This window comes from Pseudophryne corroboree, chromosome 2, assembly GCF_028390025.1.
Source record: "Pseudophryne corroboree isolate aPseCor3 chromosome 2, aPseCor3.hap2, whole genome shotgun sequence".
Taxonomy (NCBI): Eukaryota; Metazoa; Chordata; class Amphibia; order Anura; family Myobatrachidae; genus Pseudophryne; species Pseudophryne corroboree.
This window is the reverse complement of record NC_086445.1, coordinates 811,182,479-811,199,538: the sequence shown is the minus strand read 5'-3', so window position 1 is coordinate 811,199,538 and position 17,060 is coordinate 811,182,479. Positions and strand designations below refer to the sequence as shown.

The window sequence follows — 17,060 nt, the reverse complement described above, 5'->3', positions numbered from 1 at the left end:
CCATGAAGCAGGGAGTCTATAGCCAGCAGATCTCCCCAAAATAAAAAAACCTAACATTAAGTCTTTTCAGAGAAACTCTAAGAGCTCCCCCGAGTGCCTCCATCTCGCAGGGCACATTTTCTAAACTGAGTCTGGGGAGGGATATAGAGGGAGGAGCCAGGTCACGCCCCCTTTGAAAGTCTTAAAGTGCCCATGTCTCCTGCAGATCCGTCTATATCCCATGGTTCTTTTGGTGTCCCCAACATCCTCAAGGATGTAATAGAAATTATCTAACCAGTGAGGTGCCTGTGAACTGTGTCCCTGTGGAGATAAGGAGCACTGTTCACACATGAGGGACCCCGCTGATGAAGGGGTAGAGTTACAAGCAGCACACATAACTATGTCCACAGACATCTTGAAACAACTGTAATATAGCGCAGATCACTGGAAAACACCCCCACACAGACCCTAGAAAGCCCTGGAGTGACACTGAGGAGCGGAGACCAGCACACAGAACACAGCAGCAGTGTGTGAAATAATGTGTATAACCTGATAAAAGTGCAGCGGAGCTACCGTTGTAGTGCTCCCCCCGTTATGACCCCCTGGTACCAGTACAGAGCTTGTAACAACGTGGGTCCGTGGAGGAGCAGCGTGCATGCAGCCTTGATGATCCACAGCAGCAGGGAATGGCGCCTTCCGGCCTCTGGTCCCGCACCTTGTAATGGCGCGCGGTCCCTCACAGTTATTATACTAGCCATGAGTAAATTTAACACGTATAACAGCACAGACAAGCCCTAAGGTGCAGTGAGCACTGTGGGGCAAGAGCCCTGAGCCAGTTTCGCCCGCGGCAGGCACCGCAGCTCGTGGCCCGTGACTGCAGCGCGTCCTGCCGCCAAACTGCACCGGGGACCCGCTAACCAGGACCCCGGTGTAACACTCACCACACCGCGATCTCCAGCATGTTAGAGGGTGGCGGGTAGCTGCTAGCGTGGGCACACATACTAACGATGTGTGATCAGCACCTCAGGAGCTCAGTGTCCTGTCAGCTGGGACTATGGACCATTAACCTTCAGGAGGTTGGTAAAGTTCCCCGTCTAAGTCCCACGAAGCAGGTAGACTGGTTGCCAACCAGGACTACCTGAAAATAATAAACTAAAACAAAAATTAAAGGAAACTCTCTGGAGCTCCAGAGAAATGCACCCTTCTCCTTGGGCACATGTTTCTAAACTGAGTCTGGTAGGAAGGGCATAGAGGGGAGGAGCCAGCACACACATACACACACTAAAGGTTTTAAAGTGCCAGGCTCCAGTGGATCCGATCTATACTCATGGTACTAAAGTACAAATCCCCAGTATCCACTAGGACGTTAGAAAGAAAAAAAACACTGAAAAATTCCATAAGAACAAAAATGACTTTATTCATAATACGCAAACAGACGTACATCAGTCTTGTACATTCAGCTGGAAGCTTTAGAAAAGTGACCAACAAATGTACAAGAATCACAGAAACCACCATGTTCTACCAAATCATATGATAGTACGGGTACAACACTGATCATCCGGCACCTGATTGCTCGGCACTTCTTTAAAACCGGACACATCAGACACTGGGCGGAGATAAGCTGCGGGAGGGAAAATCAGTTCCTCGTACCCCAAGCTCTGCGGTCAGCAATAAGAAGAGGCGGAGGGGCTATAACGGGGGAAGGGGGGGGGGGGGGCTGCCTCATAAAAATATGTTTTGGCTGAGGGGGAGGAAAAATATTAATAATGACTGAAAATACATATATATTGACAATGGAGAGGGGGATGGACTTGAAGGGCCCATTGATACTGGGGATCTATTACCTCCAGGAAGGTGGGTGTTGATAATGCAGGAGATCTCATGTCACTAGGGGGAATATTTCTGATGGGGGGTGGGAAGTAAAATTGTAGTGGGGGCCTATGGACATGGGGGTGAGATGCAAAACACACCCTTTGTATATTTAGTTTAAGTAAAATATTTAAATATATTTAAAAAAATATTTGTTAAACTTTATTAAAATTAAAACACAAATAAAAGGGGTTGGGGCAGAAAAAATTTACCAGTCAAGTGGTTAATACCCCATAAGCCAATTTTTAAGAATACAGATTAATGGGCCCTACACACAGTGCGATCCGCCGTCGAGCTGCCCGACTGCGGAGGAAGGGGGGCAGTGACGGGGACGAGATCGTCCCTATTGGCCTGCATGCACAAGCGACGGAGCACCAGCGATGAACGAGCGCGGGGCCTCCACACTGAAAGATATGAACGGTATCTCGTTCATTAATGAAGGAGATAGTTCATATCTTTCATTACTATCGCTCAGTGTGTAGGGCCCTTAATGATATCAGAATAGGAATAGAAACAATTCCTCATATATTGTTTTATTTTAATTTTATATAAAAGAGTATCGATTCAATAGATCATGAAAGATTTCCTTCAATGGTAACTGAATAGTTGATTCTGGCACCTGCCGTAGCTGCGGGGAGGACCTATCCTTAGATCCTAGGCAATAACTTATAATTATTTCTAAAAGTATATGGTATGCGACTTACATTTCTCGCTAAGCATGAACTTGGTCACTCCTTCCAGGGTCAGTTCATCAAGGACTTTTTCTGGAGCGCCGAGGCCAAGTGTCCGGGAGAAAAGATTCCGCAGAAAATCCACTGGCAAAAAAAATAAAATTGTGTGCAGTGAAACAATATACATTCCCGGGCTACAATATCGTTAACATTAATAAAGGATAGCGCTTGGATGTTACAGTATTCACTCAGATGATGCCAACAGAATTCTATAAATTACATTTTACCTTTATTTAAAATACATTCAGTATGTAACAAAACAATAAACACAGCCACACAGTGGGGGATATTCAATTGTTTTAAAAGTCAGTTGGGTGTCTGTTTTTTCCTATCTAATAGACAGGAAAAAATAAGAATTTACTTACCGATAATTCTATTTCTCGTAGTCCGTAGTGGATGCTGGGAACTCCGTAAGGACCATGGGGAATAGCGGCTCCGCAGGAGACTGAGCACAAAAGTAAAAGCTTTAGGACTACCTGGTGTGCACTGGCTCCTCCCCCTATGACCCTCCTCCAAGCCTCAGTTAGGATACTGTGCCCGGACGAGCGTACACAATAAGGAAGGATTTTGAATCCCGGGTAAGACTCATACGAGCCACACCAATCACACCGTACAACCTGTGATCTGAACCCAGTTAACAGCATGATAACAGAGGAGCCTCTGAAAGATGGCTCACAACAATAATAACCCGATTTTTGTAACAATAACTATGTACAAGTATTGCAGACAATCCGCACTTGGGATGGGCGCCCAGCATCCACTACGGACTACGAGAAATAGAATTATCGGTAAGTAAATTCTTATTTTCTCTGACGTCCTAGTGGATGCTGGGAACTCCGTAAGGACCATGGGGATTATACCAAAGCTCCCAAACGGGCGGGAGAGTGCGGATGACTCTGCAGCACCGAATGAGAGAACTCCAGGTCCTCCTCAGCCAGGGTATCAACTTTGTAGAATTTTGCAAACGTGTTTGCCCCTGACCAAGTAGCTGCTCGGCAAAGTTGTAAAGCCGAGACCCCTCGGGCAGCCGCCCAAGATGAGCCCACCTTTTTTGTGGAATGGGCTTTTACAGATTTTGGCTGTGGCAGGCCTGCCACAGAATGTGCAAGCTGAATTGTGCTACAAATCCAACGAGCAATAGTCTGCTTAGAAGCAGGAGCACCCAGCTTGTTGGGTGCATACAGGATAAACAGCGAGTCAGATTTTCTGACTCCAGCCGTCCTGGAAACATATTTTCAGGGCCCTGACTACGTCCAGCAACTTGGAGTCCTCCAAGTCCCTAGTAGCCGCAGGTACCACAATAGGCTGGTTCAAGTGAAACGCTGAAACCACCTTAGGGAGAAATTGAGGACGAGTCCTCAATTCTGCCCTGTCCGTATGAAAAATCAGGTAAGGGCTTTTATAGGATAAAGCCGCCAATTCTGAGACACGCCTGGCTGAAGCCAGGGCTAACAGCATTACCACTTTCCATGTGAGATATTTTAAGTCCACAGTGGAGAGTGGTTCAAACCAATGTGATTTTAGGAACCCCAAAACTACATTGAGATCCCAAGGTGCCACTGGAGGCACAAAAGGAGGCTGTATATGCAGCACCCCCTTGACAAACGTCTGAACTTCAGGAACTGAAGCCAGTTCTTTCTGGAAGAAAATCGACAGGGACGAAATTTGAACCTTAATGGACCCTAATTTTAGGCCCATAGACAGTCCTGTTTGCAGGAAATGCAGGAAACGACCCAGTTGAAATTCCTCTGTAGGGGCCTTCCTGGCCTCGCACCACGCAACATATTTACGCCAAATACGGTGATAATGCTGTACGGTTACATCCTTCCTGGCTTTGATCAGGGTAGGGATGACTTCATCCGGAATGCCTTTTTCCTTCAGGATCCGGCGTTCAACCGCCATGCCGTCAAACGCAGCCGCGGTAAGTCTTGGAACAGACAGGGTCCCTGCTGGAGCAGGTCCTTTCTTAGAGGTAGAGGCCACGGGTCCTCCGTGAGCATCTCTTGAAGTTCCGGGTACCAAGTCCTTCTTGGCCAATCCGGAGCCACGAGTATAGTCCTTACTCCTCTCCATCTTATGATTCTCAGTACCTTGGGTATGAGAGGCAGAGGAGGGAACACATACACTGACTGGTACACCCACGGTGTTACCAGAGCGTCCACAGCTATTGCCTGAGGGTCCCTTGACCTGGCGCAATACCTGTCTAGTTTTTTGTTGAGGCGGGACGCCATCATGTCCACCTTTGGTTTTTCCCAACGGTTCACAATCATGTGAAAGACTTCTGGGTGAAGTCCCCACTCCCCCGGGTGGAGGTCGTGTCTGCTGAGGAAGTCTGCTTCCCAGTTGTCCACTCCCGGAATGAACACTGCTGACAGTGCTATCACATGATTTTCCGCCCAGCGAAGAATCCTTGCAACTTCTGTCATTGCCCTCCTGCTTCTTGTGCCGCCCTGTCTGTTTACGTGGGCGACTGCCGTGATGTTGTCTGACTGGATCAGCACCGGCTGACCTTGAAGCAGAGGTCTTGCTAGGCTTAGATCGTTGTAGATGGCCCTTAGCTCCAGGATATTTATGTGAAGTGATGTCTCCAGGCTTGACCACAAGCCCTGGAAATTTCTTCCCTGTGTGACTGCTCCCCAGCCTCTCAGGCTGGCATCCGTGGTCACCAGGACCCAGTCCTGAATGCCGAATCTGCGGCCCTCTAGAAGATGAGCACTCTGCAACCACCACAGGAGAGACACCCTTGTCCTTGGTGACAAGATTATCCGCTGATGCATCTGAAGATGCGACCCGGACCATTTGTCTAGCAGATCCCACTGGAAGGTTCTTGCGTGGAATCTGCCGAATGGGATTGCTTCGTAAGAAGCCACCATCTTTCCCAGGACCCTTGTGCATTGATGCACTGAGACTTGGCCTGGTTTTAGGAGATTTCTGACTAGTTCGGATAACTCCCTGGCTTTCTCCTCCGGGAGAAACACCTTTTTCTGGACTGTGTCCAGGATCATCCCTAGAAATAGAAGTCGTGTCGTCGGGATCAGCTGCGATTTTGGAATATTGAGAATCCAACCGTGCTGGCGCAGCACTATCTGAGATAGTGCTACTCCGACTTCCAACTGTTCCCTGGATCTTGCCCTTATCAGGAGATCGTCCAAGTAAGGGATAACTAAAACTCCCTTCTTTCGAAGGAGTATCATCATTTCGGCCATTACCTTTGTAAAGACCCGGGGTGCCGTGGACAATCCAAACGGCAGCGTTTGAAACTGACAGTGACAGTTCTGTACCACAAACCTGAGGTACCCTTGGTGAGAAGGGTAAATTGGGACATGTAGGTAAGCATCTTTGATGTCCAGAGACACCATATAGTCCCCTTCTTCCAGGTTTGCAATCACTGCTCTGAGTGACTCCATCTTGAATTTGAACCTTTGTATGTAAGTGTTCAAGGATTTTAGGTTTAAAATTGGTCTCACCGAGCCGTCCGGCTTCGGTACCACAAATAGTGTGGAATAGTACCCCTTTCCCTGTTGTAGGAGGGGTACCTTGATTATCACCTGCTGGGAATACAGCTTGTGAATGGCTTCAAATACTGCCTCCCTGTCTGAGGGAGACGTCGGTAAAGCAGACTTTAGAAAACGGCGAGGGGGAGACGTCTCGAATTCCAATTTGTACCCCTGAGATACCACCTGAAGGATCCAGGGGTCCACTTGCGAGTGGGCCCACTGCGCACTGAACTTCTTGAGACGGGCCCCCACCGTGCCTGAGTCCGCTTGTAAAGCCCCAGCGTCATGCTGAGGACTTTGCGGAGGCGGGAGAGGGCTTTTGTTCCTGGGAACTGGCTGTTTGTTGCAGCCTTTTTCCTCTCCCTCTGCCACGGGGCAGAAATGAGGCGCCTTTTGCCTGCTTGCCCTTATGGGGCGGAAAGGACTGCGCCTGATAATACGGTGTCTTCTTAGGTTGAGAAGCTACCTGGGGTAAAAATGTGGATTTTCCAGCAGTTGCCGTGGCTACCAGGTCTGATAGACCTACCCCAAATAACTCCTCCCCCTTATAAGGCAATACTTCCATGTGCCTTTTAGAATCCGCATCACCTGACCACTGCCGCGTCCATAAACCTCTTCTTGCAGAAATGGACAGCGCGCTAACTCTTGATGCCAGTCGGCAAATATCCCTCTGTGCATCACGCATATATAGAAATGCATCCTTCAAATGCTCTATAGTCAGTAATATACTGTCCCTATCTAGGGTATCAATATTTTCAGTCAGGGAATCCGACCACGCCAGGCCCGCACTGCACATCCAGGCTGAGGCGATTGCTGGTCGCAGTATAACACCCGTGTGAGCGTATATACCTTTTAGGATATTCTCCAGCTTTCTATCGGCAGGTTCCTTAAGGGCGGCCGTATCAGGAGAGGGTAGTGCTACCTGTTTAGACAAACGTGTAAGCGCTTTATCCACCCTAGGGGGTGTTTCCCAACGTGCCCTATCCTCTGGCGGGAAAGGGTACGATGCTAATAACCTTTTAGGAATTATCAGTTTTTTATCGGGGGAAACCCACGCCTCATCACACACTTCATTTAATTCCTCGGATACAGGAAAAACTACAGGCAGTTTTTTCTCACCAAACATAATACCCTTTTTAGTGGTACTTGTATTATCAGAGATATGCAATACATTTTTCATTGCTTCAATCATGTAACGTGTGGCCCTAGTGGAAGTCACGTTTGTCTCCTCATCATCGACACTGGAGTCAGTATCCGTGTCTGTGTCTGCCATTTGAGGTAACGGGCGTTTTAAAGCCCCTGATGGCATTTGAGACCCCTGGACAGGCACAAGCTGAGTAGCCGGCTGTCTCATGTCGTCAACTGTCTGTCGTAAAGAGCTGACACTGTCACGCAATTCCTTCCATAAGCTCATCCACTCAGGTGTCGACTCCCTAGGGGGTGACAACCGTATAATAGGCAATTGCTCCGCCTCCATCTCATTTTCCTCCTCAAACATGTCGACACAATCGTACCGACACACCGCACACACACAGGGAATGCTCTGATAGAGGACAGGACCCCACTAGCCCTTTGGGGAGACAGAGGGAGAGTATGCCAGCACACACCAGAGCGCTATATATAGACAGGAATACTACTATAAAATGTGCTTTTCCTTTATAGCTGCTGTTAGTATCAAAACTGCGCCAAATTAGTGCCCCCCTCTCTTTTTTACCCTTTTCTGTAGTGCAGGACTGCAGGGGAGAGTCAGGGAGACGTCCTTCCAGCGGAGCTGTGATGGAAAATGGCGCCCGTGTGCTGAGGAGATAGGCTCCGCCCCCTTCTCGGCTGCCTTTTCTCCCGCTTTTTTGGTGAGTTCTGGCAGGGGTTAAAATACATCCATATAGCCCTGGGGGTTATATGTGGTGTATTTATGCCAGCCAAGGTGTTTACATTGCTGCTCAGGGCGCCCCCCCCTAGCGCCCTGCACCCTCAGTGTGAAGTGTGCCTGAGTAACAATGGCGCACAGCTGCAGTGCTGTGCGCTACCTTGTTGAAGACTGATGTCTTCTGCCGCCGATTTTTCCGGACCTCTTCTTGCTTCTGGCTCTGTAAGGGGGCCGGCGGCGCGGCTCTGGGACCGAGCTCCGAGGCTGGGCCTGTGTTCGGTCCCTCTGGAGCTAATGGTGTCCAGTAGCCTAAGAAGCCCAATCCACTCTGCACGCAGGTGAGTTCGCTTCTTCTCCCCTTAGTCCCTCGATGCAGTGAGCCTGTTGCCAGCAGGTCTCACTGAAAATAAAAAAACCTAAAACTAAACTTTCACTAAGAAGCTCAGGAGAGCCCCTAGTGTGCACCCTTCTCGGTCGGGCACAAAAATCTAACTGAGGCTTGGAGGAGGGTCATAGGGGGAGGAGCCAGTGCACACCAGGTAGTCCTAAAGCTTTTACTTTTGTGCCCAGTCTCCTGCGGAGCCGCTATTCCCCATGGTCCTTACGGAGTTCCCAGCATCCACTAGGACGTCAGAGAAAACAGACACCCAACTGACTTTTAAAACAATTGAATTCCACCCATTATGTTTCATTGCATATTTGCCAGTGCTTTGAGGTCATGTTTGTATTTAACCTCTTTATGGTGGACGTTACCGCTGTCAATTTATTATAGAACATCTAATGCATGATCGCAGTGAATATTACTGCTCTTATATGGAAAATAGTGAAAGTTCTCATTCAGTTTACTCATGTTAATATTGGCATATACTGTGACATGACCATAGTAATAATGGGGTGCTATAGACCATACTTGCGGGTTTACACAATAATTTTCACTTTACTGGATAATGGGGGTAATTCAGACCTGAACGCTCCTCTGCGAATTTGCAATCAGATAGTTGCTGCCCAGAGTGAAAAACCGCCCCGTGCAAGCTGCAAATCTGTTCGCAACTCACTCACCATCGAATGATTTTCCCAGTCTGTGCATAGCCCAGAACCTACTCCTACAGTGTGATAGAATCACGCTGATCGGGGCGGAAGCAGACGTCACACACCTTCCCTGAAAACGCCTGGCCATGGCTGCGTTTTTCCTGACACTCCCAGAAACGGCCAGTTACCACCCCCAAACACCGGCTTCCTGTCAATCAACCTGCGCACGCACAGCAATCAAAAAAGTTGCTCAATTTTTTTGCAGTTTGGTCTTGCGCGTGTGCACTACGATCCGTATGCATGTGCAGTCGACTGATAATCTACCACTTTGCGAATTTGCACAACAGCGATCAGGTCTGAATCGGGCCCAATATTTGTTACTTTGCTATATCAGCGAGTCAAGAGTCAAAGTTTGAAAATGGTCCAAACTTTGACCAGAAAGTTGACTTTCAAATAATTATTGCAGTTGTAGGAGTTCTCTATGTAACGTAATCTTTCCACACACAGCGGTGCTTCGGTATAGGGGCACCAGCAATTATGTGTTGTGGATTGTAACCATGATCCGTATATTTTCACACCGAGTTTCTCAAATTTTTTTTTAAACACAGCAGTCATGTTTGTGACAGCTGTCTATTAGACATAACATCGGTAGTGTGCAATCATCATGTTTACAGTCCCATCAAAACATTCTTGCAATACACTCCTTTTAGTGTGATTCCTTTTCCATGCTCTTGCACTATAGTTAGTCTACTATATTGTGTTCATTAGGTCAAGCTTGATCATCTATTCATAGCATGGATGCTCCGTATCTTAGTATTTTGTTATATCTCACTTGTTTGTTTTTCTATCTGACAGCCCCGGCCAGCGCGACCTGACGCGGCGGCTGCTACTATGGCAACCCGACGCACGGACGTGTGACGTCATCCGTAGCGGACCCCGGAAGTCCAGGGAGCGCAGCGGAGACAGAGTGGCCGGAGGCGTCCGTCCTCATCACACTTGGCGGGTCTTCTCACGGTATATAAGGTAAGCTCACTGCACCCATCACATACACCTTGAAAAAGGGGCTTCGGGCCCCGAAACGTCGGTCACAGTTTGTATTTTGTGATGTTTTAATACACATCTTTATTACTACTTTGAAGTCCTGGAGTGCCGCCGATCTTTTTTCTTTATATATATATATATATATATATATATATATATATATACACACACACACACATATATATATATATATATACATACACACACACATATATATATATATATATATATATATATATATATATATATATACACATACACACACATATATATATATATATATATATATATATATATATACACACACACACACACATATATATATATATATATATATATATATATATATATATATATATATATATATATATATATATATATATATTAGAACATGTATCCAGAAAAATTATCATGAATGACTGAAAACCACGGAATTAGCCAGAACCTATTTATCCACAGTTGCATGGTCATATTGCAGCGACAGTGTATTCCTGATGTTTCAATAGGAAATATCAAGTAGAAGTCCTATTTCCATTATCAGTTATTCCAGTAGAGCGTTTCACCCATAATGGTGGTTCCATAGTCAAAAGGCAATTTAGATGACATTACCATTTAAGAGATAAAGCATATGACAAAGAATTGTGGTTCCCATTGAGAACATCAACTCTGTGCTCAGCAACAAAATCCAGCATTCTGTAACCCTTGTCTGACACCACTGAAAAAGGCTGGCTATCTCCCATGAAACATTCTACGGATCAATGACAATTCCATATGAAAAAAAACCATTTTATTTCTACTTCATGACTGATTGCATAATGGATATGCATCTTACTTTCTGATGTACTGCCGCTCTCTTCACTGGAATCTGAATCCTAGAAAACAAATAGAATAATGACATTTGCTTCTTAACATAAATAATATTGGGCTTGATTCAATTCTGAGAGCGTTGAATAGCGCCGGTAATTAGCTCCCAGGGTTATCCAATATAGTGCGCTGTAACACCCTATGAAGGGATTTCTTTTCACACCCCCGGAGGGGTGCGAGCAGAAACTCGTCAAAAGTGCGATGCTGTTTCCACAATGGTATAGGCAGAAATCGGTGTCACGCCGGGTACTTAACACCCTGTTTAGTCCGGGAGAACAGGCATTCTTCTAATTACCATTGTGCAGTATTGAATAGCCCCGGGAACTAATGCCCAGAGCTATTCAACTCTCTCAGAATTAAATCAAGCCCAATTGTCACTTGCTCATATAAGTTATTCAGCCTTTACAGTATAACCTAAACTGTCCACGTTTCTTCTGCATTCAGCATCAATGAATGTTGTTGTGTTAGCACGATGGGTCTTATTCAGAGTCCGTCTGAAATGCTATTGATTTCTTTTTTCATTGTGTCATTTTCAGTCTCAAACACAAGAGACTGTGGGGGCCTAATTCAGCTCCAGTAGCAGTTTTGCTATCTACTGCTTACAATTGATGATGGGGGCTGCCCAGTATGTCAAGTGCCTCCCAGTGATGCAATCGCATTGCAGAAATAGTCAGTTGTTAGTGGAAGCCCCCTGTATGGTGCACCGCCCGCCATGTTTCCGATCACAGGAAATGCAGGTGAGGTCATCAGATCGCCCAAAAAATGCCCATTACACGCCTGCGTTTCCTGCTCCCCCCTCCAACACTGTCGCTGTCCCCGAACACCCGTTGCCTTTCACTAACATTGTGATAGCATCCTTCCAGAATGCAATAGTAACATGAAGAGTCGCGCACACGATTTTCATTATATACAGCAGCAGCCAGTACTGAATGAGGGCCTGTGTGTGACTAGGGGGCTGTGACCAGGACCGGAATGGAATTACAGGAATTGGGCATGCAGTAACAGCGTGGTGTGGGCATGCATTTGCAAAGTATGACTAAAATGGGAGACAAAAAAAAATTGCAAACGCAGACCTCACTGTAAAGCTGATATTGAGGACTGCGTGCAACTGGTCACAAACAGTGAAAACACGCCCACTTATGACAAACCTGTAAAATAAATGCAGCAGCAGAAGTACAACTGAAATACAGAATTGTTTCACACAAATACATAATGCATCTTACTCATCTGGGGATGTCAGCACATATGATCAAAAGTGATGTACAGTAATTTGGAATAAAAATAAGATTTTAAACCTACCGGTAAATCTTTTTCTCCTAGTCCGTAGAGGATGCTGGGGACTCCCTAAGGACCATGGGGAATAGACGGGCTCCGCAGGAGACATGGGCACTATAAAGAAACTTTAGAATGGGTGTGCACTGGCTCCTCCCTCTATGCCCCTCCTCCAGACCTCAGTTAGAGAAACTGTGACCAGAGGAGACGCACAGTACGAGGAAAGGATTTTGTTAATCCAAGGGCAAGATTCATAACAGCCCACACCATCCACACCGTATAACCTGGAATATACGAACCAGTCAACAGTATGAAACAGACCAGAATCAGTCAAAGACTGAACAAAACTGTAACATAATCCTTAAGCAAGCAAATAACTATATACAAGTCTTGCAGAATGTTGTCCGCACTAGGACGGGCGCCCAGCATCCTCTACGGACTAGGAGAAAAAGATTTACCGGTAGGTTTAAAATCTTATTTTCTCTTATGTCCTAGAGGATGCTGGGGACTCCGTAAGGACCATGGGGATTATACCAAAGCTCCAGACCGGGCGGGAGGGTGCGGACGACTCTGCAGCACCGACTGAGCAAACGCAAGGTCCTCCTCAGCCAGGGTATCAAACTTATAGAACTTTGCAAAAGTGTTTGAACCCGACCAGGTAACTGCTCGGCAAAGCTGTAAAGCCGAGACGCCTCGGGCAGCCGCCCAAGAAGAGCCCACCTTCCTAGTGGAATGGGCCTTCACCGAATTAGGTAACGGCAAGCCAGCCGTAGAATGAGCCTGCTGAATCGTGTTGCAGATCCAGCGAGCAATAGTCTGCTTAGAAGCAGGAGCGCCAACCTTGTTGGCTGTATACAGGACAAACAGAGTTTCTGTTTCCCTAATTCGAGCCGTTCTGGCTACGTACATTTTTAAGGCCCTGACTACATCAAGGGATTTGGAATCCTCCAAATCTCCCGTAGCCACAGGCACCACAATAGGTTGGTTCATATGAAAAGAAGAAACCACCTTAGGCAAAAATTGAGGACGAGTTCGCAACTCAGCTCTGTCCACATGGAAAATCAGATAGGGGCTTTACTCAGAGACTCGCCTTGCAGACGCCAAGGCCAACAACATAACCACTTTCCAAGTGAGATATTTTAATTCCACGGTGTGAAGAGGCTCAAACCAATGAGACTTATGGAACTGTAACACCACGTTAAGGTCCCATGGTGCCACTGGAGGCACAAAAGGAGGCTGCATATGCAGCACTCCCTTCACAAAAGTCTGGACTTCTGGTAGAGAAGCCAATTCCTTCTGAAAGAAAATAGACAGGGACGAAATCTGTACCTTAATGGAACCTAATTTTAGTCCCAAATTCACTCCAGTCTGTAGGAAATGGAGAAAACGGCCCAGATGTAATTCCTCCGAAGGAGCATTCTTGGTCTCACACCAAGACACATACTTCCTCCAGATACGGTGATAATGTTTCGCTGTCACCTCCTTCCTAGTCCTTATCAGAGTAGGAATGACCTCATCCGGAATGCCCTTTTCAGCTAGGATCCGGCGTTCAACCGCCATGCCGTCAAACGCAGCCGCGGTAAGTCTTGGAACAATGAGAATTGCCTGTACTCCTTTTCGTCTTATGATTCTCAATATTTTTGAGATGAGAGGAAGAGGAGGGAACACATAGACCGACTGGAACACCCACGGAGTCACCAGTGCGTCCACCGCTACCGCCTGAGGGTCCCTTGACCTGGCACAATACCTCGGGAGCTTTTTGTTGAGGCGTGACGCCATCATGTCTATTTGAGGCAGTCCCCACTGACTTGCAATCTCTGTAAAGACTTCTTGATGAAGTCCCCACTCTCCCGGATGGAGATCGTGTCTGCTGAGGAAGTCTGCTTCCCAGTTGTACACTCCCGGAATGAAAACTGCTGTCAGAGCACTTACATGATTTTCCGCCCAGCGAAGAATTCTGGTGGCTTCTGCCATTGCACCCTGCTCCTTGTTCCGCCTTGGCGGTTTACATGCGCCACAGCCGTGACGTTGTCTGACTGAATCAGAACCGGTAGGTCGCAAAGAAAATTCTCCGCTTGACGTAGGCCGTTGTATATGGCCCCTTAATTCCAGTACGTTGATGTGTAGACAAGCCTGATGGCTTGACCACAGACCCTGGAAGTTTCTTCCCTGCGTTACTGCTCCCCAGCCTCGCGTCCGTGGTCACCAGAACCCAGTCCTGAATGCCGAACCTGCGACCCTCAAGAAGGTGAGCACTCTGCAGCCACCACAAGAGAGATACCCTGGCCCTGGGGGACAGGCTGATCATCTGATGTATATGTAGATGTGACCCGGACCACTTGTCCAGAAGGTCCCACTGAAAGGTCCTCGCATGGAACCTGCCGAATGGAATGGCCTCGTAAGACGCCACCATCTTTCCCAGAACTCGAGTGCATTGATGGACCGACACCCTTTTTGGCTTTAACAGGTCCCTGACCACATTCTGGAGTTCCTGGGCCTTTTCCAACGGGAGAAAAACCCTTTTTTGTTCAGTATCCAGAATCATGCCTAAGAAAGGGAAATGAGTCGTTGGAACCAACTGTGACTTTGGTAGATTGAGAATCCAGCCGTGTTGTTGCAACACCCTCAGGGAGAGCGACACGCTGTTCAGCAACTGTTCTCTCAATCTCGCTTTTATTAGGAGATTAGGTACACCATATAATCCCCCCCCTCCAGGCTGGCGATGACTGCTCTGAGCGATTCCATCTTGAATTTGAACCTTTTCAAGTATAGGTTTAAGGATTTTAAATTCAGAATGGGTCTGACCGAACCATCCGGTTTCGGTACCACAAACAGGGTTGAGTAGTACCCCGTCCCCTGTTGAAGCAGGGGCACCTGGACCACCACTTGTTGAAGACACAGCTTTTGAATTGCATTTAAAACTACTTCCCTCTCCGGGGAAGAAGCTGGTAGGGCCGATTTGAAAAACCGGCGAGGAGGCACCTCTTCGAATTCCAGCTTGTAACCCTGGGAAACAATGTCTATTGCCCAGGGATCCACCTGTGATTGAATCCAGACGTGGCTGAAATGTCGAAGACGTGCCCCCACTGGGGCGGACTCCCTGAGGGGAGCCCCAGGGTCATGCGGTGGATTTTGTAGAAGCCGGGGAGGACTACTGTTCCTGGGAACTAGCTGTAGTTGGGAGCTTTTTCCATCTGGCGAGAAAGGAAGATCCCCGTACTCTTGGGTTTATGCGACCGAAAGGACTGCATCTGATAATGTGGCGTTTTTTTTTGCTGTGAGGAAACCTAAGGTAAAAAAGTGGATTTACCTGCAGTAGCTGTGGAAACCAGGTCCGTGAGACCTTCCCCAAATAATTCCTCACCCTTGTAAGGCAAAACCTCCATATGCTTCTTTGAGTCGGCATCACCCGTCCATTGTCGGGTCCACAGGGCTCGCCTAGCAGAAATCGCCATGGCGTTAGCTCTGGAACCCAGTAGGCCAACGTCTCTCTGAGCATCTCTCATATATAGGACAGCATCCTTAATATGACCCAAGGTCAATAAAACGGTATCCTTATCCAGTGTATCAATTTCAGCAGACACGGTATCTGTCCACGCTGCCACAGCGCTACAAACCCAAGCCGACGCTATCGCCGGTCTGAGTAATGTACCAGTATGTGTGTAAATTGACTTCAACGTAGTCTCTTGCCTGCGATCAGCAGGATCCTTGAGGGTTGCGGTATCTTGAGATGGCAGCGCCACCTTCTTGGATAAGCGCGTCAACGCTTTGTCCACTCTGGGAGAGGATTCCCACCGTATCCTGTCCTTAGCCGGGAAAGGATACGCCATAAGAATCCTTTTGGGAATCTGCAGTTTCTTGTCTGGAGTTTCACAAGCCCTTTCAAACAACTCATTTAGCTCATGTGAAGGGGGGAAAGTAACCTTAGGTTTCTTTTCTTTATACATGCGCACCCTCGTGTCCGGGACCGAGGGGTCATCTGTGATATGCAACACATCTTTTATAGCAATAATTATATAATGAATACTTTTTGACAATTTCAGCTGCAACCTCGCATCATCATAGTCGACACTGGAGTCAGAATCCGTGTCGGTAACAGTGTCTGCTACTTGGGATAGTGGGCGCTTTTGAGACCCAGAAGGGCCCTGTGACACAGTGAAAGGCAGGGATTGACTCCCTGTATTTCCCCTGTACTCCGCTTTGTCCAACCTTTTGTGCAATAAATTCACATTTGCATTTAAGACATTCCACATATCCAACCAATCAGGTGTCGGCGTTGCAGACGGAGACAACACACATTTGCTCCACCTACTCCCTAGAAGAGCCTTCCGCTTCAGACATGCCGACACACGCGTACCGACACCCCACACACTCAGGGAAATCTCTAATCTGGAAATAGTTCCCCCAACCAGGCCCTTTGGAGAGACAGAGAGAGAGTATGCCAGCACACACCCAGCGCCAATGACCCTGGAAACACAAGTCCCAGCAATATACAGCGCTTTTCTGTTTTACATATATATTGACTGCGCTCAAATTATGTGCCCCCCCTCCTTCAAAGCCCTCTGTCACCGTGTTCAGCAGGGGAGAGTCCGGGGAGCCAGCTTCTCAGCAGCGTGCTGTGGAGAAAATGGCGCTGGTTAGTATTGGGATCAAGCTCCGCCCCCTCAGCGGTGGACTTCGGTCCCGCTCAAAATACAAAATAACCTGGCGGGGGTTGTATATCATACTGCCATAGCTTGAATATACCGGTAATGCCAGCCAAGAGGATTATTGCTGCCCAGGGCGCCCCCCCTGCGCCCTGCACCCATCTGTGCCTGTGTGTGTGTGCAGGAGCAATGGCGCGCAGCGTTACCACTGCGCGTTACCTCAGTGAAGATCTGAAGTCTTCTGCCGCCTGTGAAGTCTTCTTTC

At 47.5% G+C, this 17,060-nt stretch overlaps 1 protein-coding gene and 1 long non-coding RNA gene across 4 annotated transcripts in view; one reads left to right on the top strand and one right to left on the bottom strand.

The window, feature by feature from the left end:
* SIRT2 (sirtuin 2) overlaps nt 1–17,060 on the bottom strand; it is a 156,053-nt gene that overhangs the window by 100,851 nt on the left and 38,142 nt on the right. For 2 of the 3 annotated variants that reach the window (XM_063955666.1, XM_063955663.1), the window contains 2 exons: nt 10,846–10,885; nt 2,553–2,663 (listed from right to left, as the gene is read on the bottom strand). In XM_063955666.1, coding sequence (XP_063811736.1) covers nt 2,553–2,663; nt 10,846 — 112 coding nt within the window. In that variant the 5' untranslated portion in view covers nt 10,847–10,885. The remainder of the gene's footprint in view (nt 1–2,552; nt 2,664–10,845; nt 10,886–17,060) is intronic. The other variant, XM_063955665.1, reaches the window with a different exon arrangement.
* The window catches only part of LOC135049790 (uncharacterized), a 216,161-nt gene continuing 209,009 nt past the window's right edge, over nt 9,909–17,060 (top strand). Inside the window, exon 1 of the long non-coding RNA XR_010241472.1 lies at nt 9,909–9,995. This is a non-coding gene — a long non-coding RNA (uncharacterized LOC135049790). The remainder of the gene's footprint in view (nt 9,996–17,060) is intronic.